The sequence below is a fragment of the Pholis gunnellus genome (genome assembly GCF_910591455.1).
Source record: "Pholis gunnellus genome assembly, chromosome: 22".
In the NCBI taxonomy this organism is placed as follows: domain Eukaryota; kingdom Metazoa; phylum Chordata; class Actinopteri; order Perciformes; family Pholidae; genus Pholis; species Pholis gunnellus.
In genome coordinates, this window is record NC_136549.1 from 9,013,088 (window position 1) to 9,028,915 (window position 15,828).

At 42.7% G+C, this 15,828-nt stretch overlaps 1 protein-coding gene across 1 annotated transcript; it reads right to left on the reverse strand.

Moving 5' to 3' along the window:
- Positions 1–2,368: 2,368 nt before the first annotated feature.
- On the reverse strand, positions 2,369–14,296 carry tfec (transcription factor EC). The gene is made up of 8 exons (XM_079184253.1): positions 14,188–14,296; positions 9,792–10,046; positions 9,002–9,103; positions 6,845–6,890; positions 5,894–5,950; positions 5,673–5,748; positions 4,578–4,725; positions 2,369–3,541 (listed from the first exon to the last, which is right to left on the reverse strand). Exons 1-8 carry the CDS (start codon positions 14,242–14,244, stop codon positions 3,068–3,070), a joined length of 1,215 nt encoding a protein of 404 aa, XP_079040379.1. The 5' UTR covers positions 14,245–14,296; the 3' UTR covers positions 2,369–3,067.
- Positions 14,297–15,828: the final 1,532 nt, after the last annotated feature.

The window sequence follows — 15,828 nt, forward strand, 5'->3', positions numbered from 1 at the left end:
GGTGGCAGGAGGTCTGACAACGTTGTTTTGGTGACAGAACGACTGCGCTGTGAGGTTCACGACATCACTTGCCTTCTTTAGATTTGTCAGTTTATACTGGGAAGTATAGGGACTACCGTGGACTTTAGCATATACTGCCATGGCACTATTCCATATGTGAAAGTGCTTTTTTTACCAACTATAGTTATACTCTTTTTATTTTACTTGATTGGCTTTAAAAAATTGAGAAAAAAAAAGATAATGCACAACAACTATATTCTGTTTTACCACATCTCCTGTTTTGGGTTTCTTTTTATGAGCATACTGCACACTGATGAAAACACACAGCCCACTGCTGCCACCTGCTGTTTGAAATATGACACAGCAGCAACCCTCTGACACTGGAAGTGAGGTCATTCTTACAGGGAGACCATTTTTGCCGCACATGCATATGCAACACAAAGAGGAACGGAAAGATTATTTTACAAGGTGTGCATTTTCTTGGCACGTGTTGCAACTTGCCGGAAACCAATCTGTTTCCCACGGAGGAGACTCGGTAAAGAGCAGAGGACGTGAGAGAGGGATGGAGAGCTTTGTTAGGATGGCAAACTTTCCCAGATTTGTTTCAAATTGACGTTCCCCTCTCAAACATATGCAGCTAATGCCTCTAACTTAACAGCATTATGGGATACCTGCGCTGTTTCCTCAGCCCACTCCTCCACATCAGTTCCTGTGAGTTTCCAAACCGTGGGTTGATGAACTGTGATGTTCCAAATAAAAAGTCGCTTGTTCTGATGTCACCGTTGCCTCATCCGACCACATTTCCTTTTGAAGCGTGTGCATGACTGGCCTTGAACTTTGTCCATAATAGTCTTTTGATATGGAGAGAAATAAATGAGTTAGGAAGTTTAATCTGGCTTTCTTTCTCAGAGCATGCTTTGTCTCCTGTGGTAAGCATCAGAAGAGTGTTATGTGAATGTGTATAGGTATTACTGTCAATAACTTCATTCAGATAAAGGGTATTCATTTGTGTTTTCTGACTTTGACTTTCATCAATTCCTGCGCTCGACTAATTGGATGTGTGTATTTTTCCCCAAGTTTTGTAATACGAGAAAGGAGAAGAAAAAAAAATCACTGAAACTCTAAATGTAAATTAAGTCTTTTGAAATTTCAGTCATGCTGACGCTTTCTTAGATGCGCTTCATGAAAATCTATATTTACCTTCCATAACTGCTTTGGCCAATTACCCGTAAACATCACTCACCACTTTGTAGTTGGAGTGACTGTACTCCATAATGATTGATTGGTTCAGTCTTATTTGCAGGCTAAAGAGATGCGAGCGAGGAACGTTTCGATTTCATTATGGAAAAACACACGCTAATAACACTCTAAAACATTAATTCAGGCAGGCTTTGATGAGAAATCCATTTGGGAAGTATTGGCGTGTGTGTTTTTTTTTTTTTTTTAGACGGGTCTGTTTGTTGTATTATTAATGCATGATAACAAGATTATAAAACTACATGTTGATGAATGATTCTTTAACACAAAACAGTGTACGAGTTGTGCTTCTAATGAGGCCAAAGTGTTTTGATCAGCGTGTCACAAACAAACTTTCTTCAGCAAACTTTATTAATGAGACAGTTTGTGATCATATTCCTACAGTATGAAAGGACACAACGCTGCTTTACCTCAGGAGGAAACTTTCTTAGCGCTCAGCTAACAGCTCTCACAGCAGCTCTTCATTCCTCCACATTATTCATCCTCAAGGGCTCATCAGCTCACAGTAGGCTCATCAGAATTATTACTCCTCCTCTACTTGTCTTTATTATCCAATTTCCCTCCTCTCTCCTCCTTTCTGCCACTCATTGCCAATCAGCCACCTTGTAAGCCGGCCCTTCACCTTCCAGTTTGAAACTTTTCATGCTTTGTTCACTCTCTTAGCCGCTGGTCACTTTATATCATGTTTCTGTCATCATGCTCCTGATGTGTTGCGCTACCGGTACACTTAACAATCGAGTGGAGTGAGAGATTGTATATGAGATGTTGCTCATTGTTACAAAATGATGATACATTCTGATAAGATAGTGGGTAACGTAAGTCTTCCATTGAAACTTTGCCATTTTGAATTGTACAGCCTTTAGATATATATATATATATATATATATATATATATATATATTTCTGTATATATTGTGGTTCAAGTTCTTCTTGTATTTTTTATTTCGGTTGAAATGCAGACGTCGAGTAAATGATGTCGTCTGTGAGACCACAACAAGAAGCCAAAATCCCATTTACCAAAAAAGGGGTTTATTATATTTTTTTCCCACCCCTATACTAAGAATAAAAAAAAGGTAACATGTTAGATAATAATATATATATTTTTCAGGAAAACATGGATTAAAAACATATATAAATACAAAAGCAATTATTTGACAAAAACACTTAAAAAGACACAGACAAGACCAAAGACATGTTAGGCATTGCGGTGAGTACATCGGCCCCATGTTGGTTCCTTTTTTGTCGGACAAAACTTAAGTAAGGCACATCACTGTTTAAAGTCCTTCTTTAAAAGTAGTATTTTCATTTCAGTCACGGACAGTTCTGCCTGGATTTCAGTGACTCTTTTGCACATAACGGTGTACAACTACCACAGCGTTTACCAAAACAAACAGTAGACATAGTCATTTATATTTTGTACTTAAAAGGCTTATAAATGTCTCCCTTTTTTTCTTGTGAGTCTGCTTCGGCTCTGTCCGCGAGGCAGAGAAACATATTCATTCTCTATTGTGAAGTAAAAAAGAGCAGGTGGAGGAGCAGGAGGTCCATGAGCTGTTTTTGGTCCCGCTGAGCTTTGAAGAATGCAAACTCTTGGGCCAATCGAGCTCCCAGCTGATCAACAAGAATGACACACTTTATATACAGGTGGCACTTTGAGAGGCACTGCCAGGTGTGTTAGCTGTCACTTAAATTACTTGCAACCCTTTTGAGTGGAGCCGTCAGTCAGTCTTTTAGAGGCTCACGCCCACTGGGCATCCCAACAGTGTTGTCATCAGAAGATAACAAGAGTTTGTCACTAAAGAGGGCGCCCTTATAGGTCGTCACCGTCTGCGGAGCTGAAGCTGCTCCTGCGGCTGCTGCCCTTGGACGCGGCCTCGGGCGAGCCAGCCGAGAGGAGCGGGTCGGTGCCAAACGGCGAGAGCGGGTCATCCATGAGGATCTCGTCCAGCCGTTGCTCCTCCTTGAGCGTAGCGCTGAAGAAGTCTGTGAAGTGGGACAGCGGGTCGGAGAACGTGGTGCAGACGTCTGCACCGGGGATGTGAACCTGCGGCCCGGCAGCAGCGGGGAGGGACGACGACGGCGGCGGCACGCCGGCTAACCTCTGGAGGTAATCGCCGTTGGGGTCCTCCTGGTAGAGGGGCGGCTGCTGGGGTTGCTGGGCCTGGGGAGACGACTGGTGCTGCTGCTGCTGCTGCTGTTTGAGGAGGTGGGAGGATAGTTCAACTGTCCCCAAGGCTGATGCCATGTTTGGGAGGCCATGTGCTCGTGCCTGGATCTCAAGCTCCTGGAAAAGACAGAAAAAGAAATCATACGTTAAAAATCTCCACACTCATTGCATGTCAGTCTAGATAAGATCTGATAAATGGGTAAATACCGAAAATACGTAATGTTCTCAATTACGAGCAGATTTGCCATGACAATATTGGGTGGAGCAACACCACACCTCATCTCTTCCACATACTGAGGTTGTAGTGGGCCGCACTTTGGGAGTTTGGATGTTGACGCGCACTCTTCTCCCACACACACTCTAATCGCAGTACATGATCAACACCAGTCACGTATCAGTGTCATCACAAAGGGCTGTTTGACCTTTGTTACCTGTCCTCTTAACGTCAGTGATGGTCAGTATTTCCTGCATAGTTATGTCATCTTTTTGATTACAGATTTTGTGCTCCTCCCGTCATTGACGTAAACGCAGATAAACCACAATCTTCGTGTACGTGCTTCCCGCTCTTAAGCATCTCTTTTATTAGTGCTCGTCGTCTATTTTCTAACCTGCTGTTTTCCCACTGAGAGAGCTGGGTGCATTGTGTTTATTCATCAGGTAATAAACACTGAGCTCCCAGAGATAGGGGGAGTGGATGGACCTCATGTGAACGTCAAGAGTGAAGGGGGGGGGGGGGGGCTTAGGCTTTGGTGGTGGAAATGAGTTGACGTTGTGGGGTCGTAAAACTTTGGAGTTGGAACTCAGTGCGAAGGATGATTGAGTCAGATGTGGTCGACCGAGTGAGCCAAGCGCTGAGATCGGTGGGACATCAGTGAGTTGATTGGCCAACACAGTATTATTTTATTATGAGCACCGGTTTAGTGTTGCATGAGTTGACATCTAAAGCTGTGTCGCTGTCATAATATGCCAATTTAAAATAGTTTATAAGCAAGCCTGTAAACACCCAGTTGTAGTTCAAAACATTAAACTCTGTCGTCCAGCAAATAATACCTAATGTAAGTGATTTAATCTAACATTCAGTGTTATAATCTTGATTTTGGGACTCAATCAGCATTGTTGGAGCTAACATATTCAGACTGTTGTATTTTATTACCTGGATCCTCAGCAGAAGTCTCCTGTTTGCTTGCTCCAGCTTTTTCTGACGGCTCTCCAGCTCCCGAGCATGCTGCTGCTCCTTCTGCAGCCACTTTATGTACTCCACCGAGGCCTTCAGGATAGTGCCTTTGTTCCAGCGCATGTCCCTGCAGAAAGGAGAAATGTAAAAGATAACCTTTTACACAGAACCCCCTGATGTCGGCAGAATATCCTCGGTAATAATAATGATAAAGAAACAGGGGGAAAAGTTTTAACACAGAGGTTTCTTCCCTTTTTATGATATGAATACGAAATGGTGATTTACATGGTGCAATTATTCATCCTTGGACATTACATGGGGACGCTGAATGGGAATTTTAATAGAATAGTTAAGTAGCTATGCGGAAAGTCCATTCTCGTACCTCCTTGTTCGGTAAAATTAATCCTCGAGTAAAAATAGGTGAGGGGAAAATGAGCTAAGTAGGGAGACGGAGGAGAAAATGGAGCATTGGACTTGAGGTGCTAGAGTGCAAGTCATTCTTCTGCAGATATTATTGCTTTTTTTTTTTTTTAAGAAGTAAAGGGGAGCTGAAGTAAAATTGTCCTTTTCCACACGGGTGAGACGCTGGTCTGATCAGCGCTAATAATCTCTTTTATCTCGTGTTAATGGCACAATGACAACTCCAACCTTCCATTTAAATTTGAAGCAAAGTTCAATTGCGAAAGATGGCCGGTGGATTTCAATTCAGCGCCACACTCCATCTCTGTGTTCCAATTGTGCTTCAAACTTTGATTCAAATGGTGTGGCCTGCTTCTCTGCATTTGACCCTTTCCTCATCATTCATGCTTTGAGCTGAACTGCTGGGACCCAGCGAGAGGATGTACAGCTCTTGGAGTGTCGACTACAATGGAAGTTCAAGTGCACCCTTGAAATATGAGTGAAATGTGCTTGAGTACTCATTTGAATTCAATGAACAACGTTTAGAGTGTCTTTGTGCTTAGAATTTAATATGCTTCCCCCGCCAGACAAGGTCTTGCGGTTGCTTCAGTGACATAAAGTGAAGCGAAGCAGTGGGTATTGTTTCAATAAATACATTTATATCTTGCAACTTACGGGTCATTCGACTTTGGTATGAGCGTCCCCAGCTCCTTAATCCTGTAGTTGATGTTGTATCTTCGCCTCCTTTCAACTATGCAAGCAGAACAAGAAAAAAGATCAAGCGACGATGAGGACGCTGCCAGCTGCTGTGCTAAAAGGCTAGCCATAACTCCCATACAAATCATTTTCAGATGATGAACTGTGAGGGAGTTGAAAGGCAGCGGGGAGACACTTACTCAGATTATGGTTGTCTTTTTTCTGTCTCTCTTTGGCCATCACTCTTGTGTCGTGTACTGTGAAAAAATAGCCGATCACAGAGGGGAACAAATCGATTAGCGACGCACACTGATTTAGAAAACGAAAGACAACGAACACAGAATGCTACAAAAGGTCCAGTCTGGAGACGCACAATCAGTTGTTTTGAGGGGGTTCAGTGCCGGGGTCAGCCAGAATGTGGAGTTTCCGTGCACACCATAGACACAAGCGTGACCTCCTTACACACACACACACACACCCTGAATGAGCCCAATTTATCCCGTCTGCCATGTGCGAAGCCCATTGTGGACGAAAGAAAATGGGGATCACTTTTAAACTACCGTAATTAAGAGAGTTTAGCAAATTCACTCATCTGTCCTGGAGGAGGAGAAAAATGCCAGAGCATCCATATTTGTATTCACATTCTTCCAAATTATGTAATTGGGGCCCTGAGATTGGATTTCCCAATTTGTCTCTGTTGATTCAATCAAGACAATTTAAACTCTGTGTAACAGCCCATTGTCCTCTCTACCCACACACACAAATGAAACGAATGGCAATTTACTCGTTTGCCTGTTGAGAGTGAAGGGGTTCTTTGGGCATCCTTTCTATTTCCTAAATCAATTAAGCGTCTTTGCTTGATGCATGACATTAATAAATGTCTTAAAGGGACCTTTGTTTTTTTGCACTGTGACAAAAAGTCTACACGTTTGTACGGCCTATTAACGGAACCAGTGATAAGCAGGGTAGTTTTCAATCACTGGTCCCAAATAGTCTTGGAAATGTGTCTATATTTTGCCTGGCACACTTAATTGGACTCGATTTTAAGCAGAAACAGACACGTTGCCTTTTTTAGACTTTTTTTCTGCTCTTTGTAGCACCCACCCAGAGCTTGAATGTGGGACTCATTCCACCATTAGGGGCGTTCATACCTTGTTCACCCCCGTAGATATCCAGCATGCTGCCACTGAGGGAAACCTAGGAGGGATAGAGAGGAGGGGAGGTAGAGAGAGAGAAATTGTCAGTCACAGGGGAAGCATGCACGCAAAGCCATTTGCATTTACTTCACCAAAAGCCACAACACAAATAGTTGTTTTTCACTGCTGTGTGGCTTTCTTTTTATCATTGACAAACATGACAAGAGGCGAGTGGAGTGATCAGAGCCTTGCAGAGAAGGTTGTCAACCCCCCCAGGCCTCTGGCTTTGGACCTTCCCAGCAGGGAGTTGTAGTATCCACATGTGTCCTCAGCAGGACCCAGTGCAAACCCAGTGCTGCACTCATGAAGTGCAGCCATGTTCAGGTTCCCTGCTCATTTTGTATCGCAAAGAATAAAGACAACCAAACAAAAACTTAACCTTGCTGAAACCAGGTCAATGAAGGGTCATCCTCCAGCCCTACTCCATCGAAGCCTAACCTCCAACCCAGGCTTGCAGCCTTCTAGAGGTTTGGTTTGTCCAGACGTTGTGCCTTGATCTGCTAGCACCACCATTTTCAAAGCCCCTCCACTTGAATGTGGTCCTAACACAGAGATGTGCTCTGTGTTGAAAATAGCATCCCATCAGATGAAAAGGCTAGCTGGGTCAACTGCTTGAACAGAGGCAAAACTGTTTTCCTACGGGTCTCCTCTCGTCTGGGAAAGCGTGCATCAGTTCCGCGATAATGACGTCTTTTCACGGACTGGGGAGATGTCAAGATATGGCGCGCTGACACACATGTGTGTCTAATTCGCATTTGTGTATTTATGGGAAAATGCTACAGAAGCCACCATGCATTCCACGTTGCGCGCAGCCAATTTTACCCACGACGTGTGTCAAATCTAACTGCCAGGCTGGTGAACGTGATAAGGCTGCATGTCAAAGTCAAGAGATGGGAAGGAACGGAAAGTGAGAGAAGAAACAAAACAGAAGAAACTGCAGACATTTCAGATATCTGCAGTTGGTTTAGTTTGCATGTGCGGGTTTTTTTTTCCCATTATCTCAACAAGATGGGAGAAGAGGAGGAGGAGGAGGAGGGGACAGAAGTACTTATCAAAATGAAAGATTGCAACAATTCCCCTACTACTCCTATTGTAATCACTTCAGTCCCTCTCCCGTCCGTGTTCCTGGATGTGTTGACACGGCGAAACGACGTGATGCATCGTACTGTATGACTAATTAGGATGAATTGATCCATTTAAGCATGGTATCATTTCTGAACAAGCCCATGGGGAGTGTATGCATTAGCCCAATCCAATGGCTCAGTAACTCTCTCCAACAAAATCTTCTCCTCGCTCCTCATTTGAAACCCACTGGCTCTCCCATTCCTCCTCCCCCCCTTCCCTTCCCTTATCTCCCCCCCCCCCTCATTCCTTCTCTGTCACAGTATCTGTTGTGTTTTGCTGCCTGTCACTTTATCTGTGTGTGATTCTTTGTCTCCCAGTCTTGCTTTCTCTGTATTTAAGGAGTTAGGCCAGATTCTCAGTGCTCCCATCCCACAAACTATCTCTGTATTTGGCTCAGGTGTTGCTGTGTTCTCCGGCCAAATGGACCCCTTGTCCCACACTTTGGCCCAGAGTTTTTACATTCCTTCTTGGCCATGAATCCAACTGATAGTGCTCGTCTGTGGTGCCACTTCTAGATGGTTGTCGTCCCAATAGTGGACTTTCGTCAGACAGTTACGATACATTTTATTTTATTGTGTCAGTAAGTGTATACCTCTGTCCACAAACATCCTCCTTTTTTTTTGTTAACCTAATCGGCATTGTTGGTCTTCTTGAGTAATGTGAGAAATGTTGCTAAGCCTCAATGAACTTTCACTCATCTCCAGACTTAAGCTGACCCCAAACTAAGATAGGTCCCTTTCTTCCCAAGCAAGTCAAGCATGCGCCTAAATATTTAGGTGGACGAACCTCACTTTCAAGTCCCCGTTTAACTTAAAAGACAGAAGTCATTAGTCAAGGAACTTCACTTGACATAAACCTAACTGCACTAATGTGAACAGTTTCACAAATTAAGGAGTGTGCAAAAATGAATTCAAGAGACCTTCAAACTGCTGATAGACAGATTTTAAACAGTGTTACTATGTAGCTGTTAATGTGATTCATACTTACATTGCTTTGCATTAAGAGGTTAGGCTCCATGCAATCCAAGCCTCCATCGTTGAAACCGGATTCCAGACTGATTAGGTCATCAATAACTTCATCCATTGGGAACTAAAAGAAAACAGTAATTTCAGTGTACAGTGACTATGTTTGAACCAGAAAATATCATTACAGTCTAAGTCTGATCTTTTGAAAATCTCAACATGCAAACCAAAAATAGACATTAGGAAAAGGGAGGGAATTTCAGGAGACTAATCCAATAATCTCCAACGCCTTGTCGAAGGGAAAAAACATGGCGGGAAAAACATGCATCTGTTATCAAACTAGTTTCCTCCTTTGAAATGGTTCTCTCATCAGAGACTGCATGTCTGAAGTTATTGAGGAACACATCAGAGAGAGGGGGAGATCAATAACGGCATCCCTTTGGTTCGGTGATTAGTTAGAACTACGCTCTCAAAACCCAATCCACATTGACATTTTACAGGTTGTCTCTTTCAAACAGAGTCAGCCATCATTAATCTCTCTAAATGACAGAATTAAGAGGGGCTAAGACAAGCTAATACTTTTGACAGGAAGATGGAGTGTTGACAGGGAAACGTGTCAAGAATGTTGCGAAATCTACAATAATCATGACGCATACTTTGGCCGTAATGCATGAGAACCAGTCTGTTGTTCCAATGTGTTGTTGCATTTTCATTCTTCCAGTCACTGCTCGGCCCATTTTGAGCTTTCTCAATTTCAGTTCCGTATATTCAGCAGCATCACAATTGACGGTTTCTCTTTCCATAAGTCCACTCACCTCGCTGTCGTGATTGGCCATACTGAGCAGGGTAACGGGGCTGTTGGGGTTGCTGCCGTCACTGAGCGAGGGCATGTGTCCGTTCCTCATGATCGGCACGGTGGCGAGCGGCTGGCCGGGGGCGTGTGGATGCAGAACGGCGTGGCCCTGCCCGGCCGACGAGGCCAGCTTGGAGCCCAGGGTCAGGTACTGCTTGACCTGCTGATTCTGGGTCTGATGGAGGTGGAACTTGGAGTTCTCCAGGTGGCTCTGTACCTGCAGCAAAAACAAACAAGCTCAGTTAGTTGACTGAATACAAAATCAGTTCATCGCGCATTGTTTCTCACGCCGCTGACTAAGAATACATGCACAAGAGGTGGTCACAGCAGCTGTCGGCTTCGTGAAAAGATGATCTAATTCTAATAGTTGCGAGTCAGTATTTCCCATAATTAGTCACTTATGCAGGGGAAATAACAGACTTGTAGCAGTACTGTATTTTGTAGAACTTAAGTTAATACTCGCATTAAAAGCAAGTCAGGTTTGACATGTGTAGCCAGTGCGTTTATGAGAAGTATGACTAATTCCTAAGGCCCTTTGTCAGTAAAGTAATGTCATATTCAGAAAATATACCCGCAGTTTCTGACTGAAACATGTGGTCAGTTTAAAAAGCTTGCCCGAGAATCGAACATAAATTGACAAACAACAAATGATATTAATCTGCAGTAGTACGTATACAGCCAGTAGTCAAAATTACTAATACAAGCCTTGCAAATACGTTACATTACAAAACATGCTTGACTGTTCAACAAAACATTTTTACCAAGTGATGTTCTACATTTTGTTGTCCTTACATTTGAAGCTCTGGTTGCGTCCCGCATTGTGTAGTAGCTGCAGCCAGTTAAGTGTGGCATTCTCAGAAAAAGCAGATAGTCTTCAGATTGGTTTTGTTTTGTTGTGGCAGCGAGTCAACTTTAAGGATCCAAATATGCAGCTGCTATCCTGTTGAGCTGCTGACTTCTCAGCGAGTGTCTGTACTTCCCGGTCCCCTCCCGAAGTCTTATAAAGGGCCCTAAGTGAACTAATTAGGCACAAAGCTGGGGGTAAGCCTTTATGTTGCGTAGCATGATAATCACTTCAAACACTGGACTGTCAGATCACCCAGGGTTTGATCACTGCAGGATATCTGCCTTTAGCGTCTGTCACTAATTCATGCGGCCCGCCCCTTTTCTGTCTGACTGACCAATCCCTGATCAGCTTGCAACGTCCTCTACGGCCTGCTCCAGGGGTTGTGGCAGCACAATTGACCCTTGTTCCCCAATGGAGGTTTTAAATAACTCTTAATGCCATTTTTAACCAAGCCTTTTCATTCATTCACTGGTTTCAAAGCAGACAGTTAAGTATTATCACTTTCCCCAAACAATAACTGTAATAGAGCTATTTTGAGGTCTTTATTACTGTATTTCAGGGGTATTTTCATCACCTAAAACATCCAGTTTACTTTTTGATCTGGAGTTTACAAAGAACTCACTGTTCTTACTTACGTTTATGTCCTTTTTGTGTACTTAACACATGTATTATTAGCAGTGGTATTATTATTATATTAGCCGTGTGAGTTATACGTAGAGTACATGCACATCCTGTCTGTCTCTTTTAGCTAGATTGTTTTTTAACTTCCTCTAAATATATTCTCTTAACTGGTCAAAATAGTGTGCTCTATCTTTGCCTGAACTTTTTTTTTTTTACAACTACATGGCTACTATTTTCCAGGACTGACCTCAGCTATTCAATTAGAAGTAGTAGAAAGTAAGATAAGCAACAATGCTTGGGTCTTACTTTATCAGATTAACTGTAGTAGACTATGCAACATGACTTTCAATTAATTAATTGAATTAATGTGTAACTGATTGGTAAAAGGTCATATGATATTATTATCTTAACCATCTCTTCTCCCATAGTAGTAATATCACCAGGACATTAGCATACCCCCCAAAACAAGTTTCATTTATCAAGTAATATCACAGATATTAACTGGACAATAGGGTTTAGCTTAAATGCTAAGCTAGAGTATCAGTATAACAAGTGGAGAATAGTCATAAAGTCAGTAATGTCTATTACAGCTTTAGGTTTCCTGCAATTAGCATAACATAAAGCACCATTAGCTGCGGGTCATATCGGATCAAATAAGGCTGTAACAACAAAACCCCCTGAGTGAATTCATTGGAGCAACTGCTTTTATTGTATCTTTTAATTTTGAAGAGGAGAGACGTGTCAGTTTCTTCTCTCAAAAGTTCAGAATTTTCTGGAGTTGATTGAATGAGTTTCTCCCCTAGCAAGTGGCCTGTTGTGCGTTTGTCTGGGTTAAATGTCAGCACTCCTGAACCATAGGGACTTTCAGCTATAGCAACTTTGGATCTGTATTGAAACTCGGCAGTAAATTATCCTCGTCAGCTAGCCTATAGCCGCCCTTATTCACCCTTCATCCACCTAACTAAGAACGGGGCTCGTCACAATACTCAACTTGTCGGTAGTGACTGAGAGCTCTTATCTGACTCCTCCAGGCCAAACAAGATGCCAGTTGTTCGCCAATCAACATTTTTTTTCCACTACGGATAGCAGGAGGGATACCAGGACTGCTACACACCACATCTGCTTTGTGTGACAGCGGTTTGTCCTGGTTTCACTTCAGCTTTCTCACTACTGTAAATGCCGGAGACACGCTTGTTATCCACTTAAGGGAATCTGATTAGATTTGTGAGGTAATGCTGCTTCAGTCGCCGAGGCCAGCCTCGACAATGGCACGGTTGTGTATGTGTGAAGGGGACACGGGGAAAATTATCAATGTCCTCCATACACATGGGACAGGAGTGAGATAAGAATCTAATCGATCAAGGATCAGGTTTGGGATTGTAGTGACTATTCTGAGGTTTGAGACACTTGATTTTTTTCTCTCTCTCTCTCTCAACATGGCTACTGGCACCTGCTGCAACAATCGAGGCAGTGTTTGAGGTTACTGGTGGAGAAGAGGTCACAGGTTCACTTTCCATTTACACACATTTGCACAGTTGTTCCTGACATGCTAACTTTTCGCAGAGTATACAAGAAGTTCCCAATTCACGAAGATCAAAGCAGATATTGCTCAGTGCATTTGACTGTCTTTTTTTGACCGTTTGCTTCATTATGTTTCATAAAGTTTGAACAACAAAATCATATTTATAGTTTCTGCTTCCTTGCAAAAGATATAAACTTGACTGTGTCTCCTAACTTCATTATCTTCATTAGAACATTCAAACCGTTAAAATGGTAACACACACAGTCCATTTCTCTCTTTCTTTCTCAGTCAAACTTTTCCTAATTCTTTCACAAACATAATTTTTGTCTGATGATTTGATCTGCCATGAATGCAGCAGGTTGATCAAATCCAACAAATACTCTACTATGCTCTGCTGTGAAGCGATATGTTGTTTTTCCGGCAGTTATGTAGAATATGCATCCGATTCATGCAGTCAAGTGCACATTACTGCAACTATGAAGCATGTCACAGTATTGCTCTAATCACAACAACATCCCTCAAAATACAAACTATTGATCCTGGTTTACAGGACATATTGTATATTCCCAATTATGTTTGTAATGGAAATCACAAATTCTCCTTTAAAAGATTAAACACAACTTTAGAATACACACACACACACACTCGATACTAAATCTTTCAAATCATGATTTCCCCAGCCTCTATTTATGAGATGCATTTGATAATGGTGTGATTTACCTCTTGAGTTAAAAGGTGTTTTTTCGTTAGTCCCAATGAACATGCTGCACTCACACTGCCATTGCAACAGACACACTCGCAGGTGTTCCCTCTAAATGAAAAGCTCTTGCTTAACTCAGTTTCAGTCTTGCCCAAGTTCTCCTTTCACTTCAGAAAAATCCTACAACTTATGAAACACTGGGTGATGGTGACATTAACAAGCTGTGCAAATTATGGACAAAACCTCGCGGACGAGGTTTGGATTCATTTCTGCAAAATGTTGTATTTTTACAACATATTGAGAGTAGCAAAGCTCAACTATCCTTTTTCCCCATCTTGAATCTACAGAGATAAGATAGAAGTGGAACAAAAAGCCTTCGCAGACATGCTCACTGTGCTTTTGCTGAGCCTACTAACCAGTAAATAGCTGTAACCACACACCCTAGATTGTGAAATGTGAGGGAAGATAAGACTGGGATAGCAAAGCGATCACCAAATGGACATTCCACGCTGGCTATTCACTTATTCTTGCTCTAAGTGCTTGCCTTTTATAAAGCACACGTATCTTGCACGCAAACACAAACAACTGCACACATAGTTACAAAACATACGTTTTTCGATATCTGATTTGGTCCCGATTTGCCTGTAGCTGAGGTCGCTCCCCCCTACCTGTAGAAGTTGGATCTCTGTCAAGGTGGTCACTTTGACCACGCAACAGCGACTCATGGCTCCCAGAGTGGCAGCGTCTCTCCCACCACAGTATATGGAAATTCTTACAGAAGAACGTGAACTGTCTCATCGAGACAGGGGGGAGAAGAAGAGGAAGAAGAAGAGAGGTACTGCAGCCTCTTTCCTGAGCTTTTGCAGAAATATCAGAAAGGAAGGCATGACACATCAGCTTATTTGGGAGCCGCACGGGCCACTTCCTGTGTGTGTTGGTGCGTCTGTGCTTTTGGTCAGGGGAAAAGGCCTGACAGAGGCAGAAATACAGATGGCAGTTAGGGGGGTTGGAGTGTGCATGTGTAGAGTTGTAATGAGTTGACAAAATGTGAGTTCCTGCTTGTGGATCCCCACACTTTCCTTCCTGCAGAACATCCAGCCCAGCTCAGCACATTCTCCCAGGTTATCTTCATGACACCCACTTCCCTCGGACAGCTTTTCAACCATCAAGCTACAGTCACAGATTCAAATGGGGAAATGCACCGAAATGCAATCTGTGCATGTGTGCAAATATACTAAAATACCCAGACGTGCACTCACACACAGTTGTTATCGTTTCCCAGTCACTGTCGGACCACAACAAAGGGCAATATAGGCCTTCCCAGAATGCCTCTCAGAGAATTCCTGGACACAGCAAAACTGAGCGGGGGCCATTGCAAATCCTCCCCGTAGTCCCAAACTTTACGTAATAAAAACGATCAGATGCCAAAAATGTATTAAATACAGGAGGGCGGAGTCTTAAAATCCTACCAGGGTTAGCAAAAACAAATCAAGATAGTCGAGACATTTCTGTGAAAGCAAATGCTCATTTTTGTTTTACTTGCACCATATTTACCTGCAAAAGTGTATGCAGTACAGCTAACAATGCTGACACAGAACACTGCTCTGCTTCTATCATACCTGGCCTCATTCCCTTGATTTTAGATTTTAGCTTGCTGTGTCCAAATCATTTTGCTGCTATTTGAAGGTCAACATGACACATGTTCAGCTGATCTTCGCGTCTGCTGTGTCTTGACGAGAGAGAATGTGAGTGTGTGTGTGTGTGTCCATGTATCTCTTGCTGCATGCACATCCCTGTGTTTTGTATTCTTACAACTCCACCATTACCCACGTGTATATTTGTCTGCTTCTTGTTTGTTTTGATGTCCGCTGTGCATTCTATCACATCTAGCCAAATTCCTGGCTGGCCATTTTTGGCTCATCTTGGGGCAAAGCCACAAGTGCTCACCTTTGTTAGTCCCCCTGCATGGCATGTTTTAAACATCAGGGACTTCCTGTAAGAGTTGGCCTGCTTCTGAGACAACACTTCAAAGTGCAGCTCCCACATCTGAGGACTGTTTTATCCTGCTAGAAAAGGAATGCATAATGGACACGGCACCACTGCACTTTTAATGATTCTCATATGAATTAAATATTATAGCCATTTTAACTGGATTACATGTGAAACTGTGCGTGAGAGAGAAGCGAGAGAGAGAGGTGTGTGTGTACTTGTTACCTTGATGAAATATTGAATTTATGAAAATGGTCTGCCTTGACATTGGTGTAAAAATATATCAAAATTCGTACTTAGAGTAAAGAAGGAACATTACT

Coding starts and splice junctions, on each gene's coding strand:
- tfec (XM_079184253.1), bottom strand. CDS start 14,244: ATGAGTCGCTGTTGCGTGGTCAAAGTGACCACCTTGACAGAGATCCAA. Junction 6,891..9,001: donor ACCTCTTAATGCAAAGCAAT/GTAAGTATGAAT, acceptor TATCCCTCCTAG/GTTTCCCTCAGTGGCAGCAT. Junction 5,951..6,844: donor TATCTACGGGGGTGAACAAG/GTATGAACGCCC, acceptor ATTTTTTCACAG/TACACGACACAAGAGTGATG.